Source organism: Alligator sinensis, unplaced genomic scaffold, assembly GCF_000455745.1.
Source record: "Alligator sinensis unplaced genomic scaffold, ASM45574v1 scaffold1_1, whole genome shotgun sequence".
NCBI classification, from domain to species: domain Eukaryota; kingdom Metazoa; phylum Chordata; order Crocodylia; family Alligatoridae; genus Alligator; species Alligator sinensis.
In genome coordinates, this window is record NW_005842556.1 from 541014 (window position 1) to 542899 (window position 1886).

Below are 1886 nucleotides of genomic sequence, written 5' to 3' on the forward strand. Positions count from 1 at the left end.
ACAAGCATCCTCCTTGAGGCCAGGAGTGTAGTATGTGTTGAGCAACAATGGGCACATCTACACATCACCCTATAGCGACATTGTTACTGTGCTGTGCTTTAGTCATAAAGTACAGCACAGTAACCACCTGTACTGTGTCATATGGATGGCACACACTTAAATTCCCCTGCTACATTGCCATAGCAGCATACTATAAGCGGGGAGCACACTGCTACAGTAACATAGCTATCAATCAATCACGTGTAGTCCTGTGTGATCGCTACGTCACCATTCAGCACCATTTGGTGATGTGTAGATGCACCCACTGTGATGTTTTTCTTTTTTACATGTAAATTTTATCATACCAATTTAAATTGGATTGATAATTTCTGTTTAATATCTGGTACTATTTCTTACAGATCCCCAGCAAATTCACTGATTCAAGATTAAGAACATAAGTATTTCTTCCCATCTTTACTCCAAGTCATAAGATTGAGTCCAGAAATGTTTTTCCTATGTAGTCTTCTTTTCCCATTCCTAGAGCACATACTTTCATTATCCATTCACTTGGATTTGCATATAAATTTGAGTTGTTATAAACTCCTTCATCACAGGACAAGACAGGTCTCCAAGGTCTTTCATAGGTGTGCTCTAACTACAATTATCTTTTACCTTTGATGAAAGGAATTGCCTTGTTGCTTTCTTCCAGGCATTCTTCACCTCCTTGTTCCTCAGGCTGTAGATGAGAGGGTTTAGCACAGGGGTCGTAACTGAATAAAACACTGAGACTATTCTGTCATGATCCAGTGAGTATCTGGAAGTAGGACGTAAGTACATGAAAAGGGAGCTGCCATAGAACAAGGAGACAGTTGTCAGGTGAGACACACAGGTGGAAAAGGCTTTGTATTTGCTTTCAGTGGAACGGATCCTCAAGATGGTGGCTAGGATGGAGACGTAGGATGCTAGGATGACAACTGTGGTGCTTACCACATTGAACCCAACCACAGCAAAAAGTGCCATTTCATTGACATAGGTGTCTGAGCAGGAGAGTGCTAGGAGGGGCGGCCCATCGCAGAAAAAATGATTGATCTTATTGGAATGGCAAAAGGGCAGCCGAAATATGGAAACAGTGTGGATGGTTGAGCTGACTGCACCAGCTATGTATGCACTGACCACCATCACAACACAAACTCTTTGGGACATGGTCACCCTGTAAAGCAGAGGGTCACAGATTGCCATATAACGATCATAGGCCATGGCAGCCAGCAAGTAGCATTCAGTTGTGGCACAGGTGGCAAAGAAAAAGAGCTGAGCTGCACACCGTGTGAAGGAAATGGCTTTCCTCTTAGCTAAGAATGTCAGCAGGGTTTGGGGAATGACAGTGGAGGAGAAGAACAAGTCCAGGAGAGATAAGTGGCTGAGGAAGAAGTACATGGGAGTCTGGAGGTGGGAATCAGTTCTGATTAACATAATCATGCCGAGATTCCCCAGCACAGTGGCCACATAGATGGCTAGGAATACTATAAAGCATAACATCTGCAGCTCCTGATGGTTTGTGAAACCGTGGAGAATGAACTCAGATACTAAAGTGTCATTTCCTTCAGCCATACTTCTCAGAGGATTTGTAACCTATGTATATTTTCTAGTAAATAGAAGCACTGAAGCTAGAACACAGAAAAGTGGTAGGCACAGGTCATGTTCGCCATCAAGAATCAAGCCAGAGGGATGCTGATTTATTGATCAGTGTATTTTCTTAACGTCTGGTAGATAATATGTCTAAAAGAGAAAGATAAAGACCACATTTCTTGGACAAATGTCATTCATTGAGTCTTGGATAAACATACAGACATAAGTATATGGCAAGCACATAAGGAGAAGAATAAATTGAGATAGTTGCTAATATTTTT

The 1886-nt window shown here is 42.0% G+C and overlaps 1 protein-coding gene across 1 annotated transcript; it reads right to left on the reverse strand.

Annotated features, from left to right (window-relative positions):
* Nucleotides 1-630: 630 nt before the first annotated feature.
* On the reverse strand, nucleotides 631-1590 carry LOC102375988 (olfactory receptor 1019-like). Its single transcript, XM_006032231.3, has one exon. It carries the CDS (start codon nucleotides 1585-1587, stop codon nucleotides 631-633), a length of 957 nt encoding a protein of 318 aa, XP_006032293.1. The 5' UTR covers nucleotides 1588-1590.
* Between the last annotated feature and the right edge of the window lie 296 nt (nucleotides 1591-1886).